General features: G+C 47.0%; 1 protein-coding gene across 1 annotated transcript in view; it reads right to left on the reverse strand.

Moving 5' to 3' along the window:
• The window catches only part of LOC116101401 (prostatic steroid-binding protein C1-like), a 38,696-nt gene extending 38,018 nt beyond the window's left edge, over positions 1-678 (reverse strand). The window contains exon 1 of the mRNA XM_031384978.1: positions 568-678. Coding sequence (XP_031240838.1) covers positions 568-678 — 111 coding nt within the window. The remainder of the gene's footprint in view (positions 1-567) is intronic.
• Between the last annotated feature and the right edge of the window lie 1,349 nt (positions 679-2,027).

A 2,027-nucleotide genomic window follows, 5' to 3' on the forward strand; every position in this document is an offset into this window, starting at 1 on the left:
GTAATAGACTGCATCCAAAATATTTCAGGAGCACCAGAGCATCCCTTTTCTGTCTCATTAGTATAAGCGTTAGCAGACATAGGAACCAGGATAAGCTGAGTGATCTTTTCAAATGCGGGTACAAAGATGATTCCATGTGGGGAAGATGCCACAACTTTTATTTCTCTTGGATAGTTCTGATCAATAGTGCCTGGATAAACTAGTAAACCATCTACAGCAACACTGCCTCTGCCAATCACAAATCCCCGAGTCTCTGGAGGTAATGGACCAAGAATTCCAGTGGACAAAATCTTAATTCCCATATCTGGGGTTAATACCGTGTGCCCTGTGGAGTATAGCTCCACTCCTACATGTCCTGGCCTCGTTCTGAGGAACTCAGATAAAGGTCTTCCTGAATAGGCAGTCCCTGGGCCCCCTGCACTGCCTTCTGATTTCCAAACGGGGCCTGGGGTGGGACTCCGCCCGAGATTTTTGAGCGGAAATTGCCTTGAATATCTCTCTTAGATTTTTTCTCATCGGTCCACTGTTTCCCTTTCTTGCTTTGATCACCTACTTTCTGTCTAGCACTCGCTTGCTGCTTTCCCGCAGTTCTTGCTCTATCTGGACATTCGCGCTTAAAATGGTTAAAGCTACCACATTTAAAGCATCTTCTGTTATCGTGCCTGCAGGGGCGGGCATGTCCTACACCACAGTTGCCACCTCTGCGCTTTGATTATACACAGGTCCCATGTTGACACACAGGCGAATATATCCTGAGATGTCCATTTGTCCTTTGTGAGGCAGCAAAATAGATCTACATGCTGCATTAGCGTTCTCAAAAGCCAATTGTGAAATCAGAGGCCCCTCTGTATATGAATTTCCCAGCGTTCTACTAACTGTCTCCTGCAGCCTGGCAACAAAATTCTGAAAAGGTTCCTCTGGACCCTGCCAGACACTGGTCAGACTCGTCCCATCTACTCCCTTAGCTGGAAGCTTACACCAAGCCCTGCGGGGCCACAGTAGCAATCTGATTTAGCACCCCGATGGGGTAATCTACCTGCCGAGTACTTCCTTCAAACGGGCCCTCTCCGACAAGCATATCTAGAGTCCAATCTGGATTATCTGTCTGAGCATTCTGCATGGCAATTTTCCCGCTAAGTTCTCGCCATTCAGAAATCCATAACAGGTAATCACCGGAGGATAGCACTGCCTTACACAGCATTTTCCATTCCTGAGGTAATAATCCACAGTCCATGATATTGCTAATTAGGGCCTGAGTGAATGGGGAGCTAGGACCATATTTTTCCATAGCCCCCTTTAATTCCTTAATGAACTTAACATCAAAGACTTGACAATATCTGTGCATATCGTCACTCTGACTTCTGTGTTCCGCAGCCGGATGGGTTAGTGAACGAAAATAACCCTGGCTGGAACCTCGGGCCCTTGGACCCACTTCCTCTTCAGTAATCAGATAGCTGTCCTTCTCTTTGCCTGCCTGAAATTTAATTCCCCTGGTTTCTTCAATTAATCCTCCTATCTTGGTCTCGAGTTCATCTTTTGCCAGACGAGACCCACTTTGAAAATGCTCCCTAGTCTGGGAGGGCACAGTCTTATACAGAACACGTTGCCTTCTGTAACGACGTGCAGCACGTTTGGTTCTCACAGAAAGTTGAGTCTTCTCGGCCACCTTACCGCCCGAGTCAGTAGAGGTTTGACTACTTACGGAGGAAGTTTGACTCTCCTCGCTGTCCGTAGAACTGGAGTCAAGGGAATCCTGACCTACCTCGGCCTATAAATTGGCCGGTGAACTATCGCCTGTCAGCTCTGATGCCGTAAGGCTGATGTACTTTCCTGAATGCTCTCCCTTCTTCTCAGTCTTCTCATACTCCTTTAAAATATCCAAAACCATCCCCCAAAGGTGAAGGGGAAATCCATCCACTTTGTTTTTCTCCAGAGCTTTTCCTACCTTTTCCCCGATTTTAAATCCATACGACTCATGTCTTCTACCCACGGACAAAAGCCCTCAACCAACTCTGCTAGCTCTCTCA

This window comes from Mastomys coucha, unplaced genomic scaffold, assembly GCF_008632895.1.
Source record: "Mastomys coucha isolate ucsf_1 unplaced genomic scaffold, UCSF_Mcou_1 pScaffold21, whole genome shotgun sequence".
Lineage (NCBI taxonomy): Eukaryota > Metazoa > Chordata > Mammalia > Rodentia > Muridae > Mastomys > Mastomys coucha.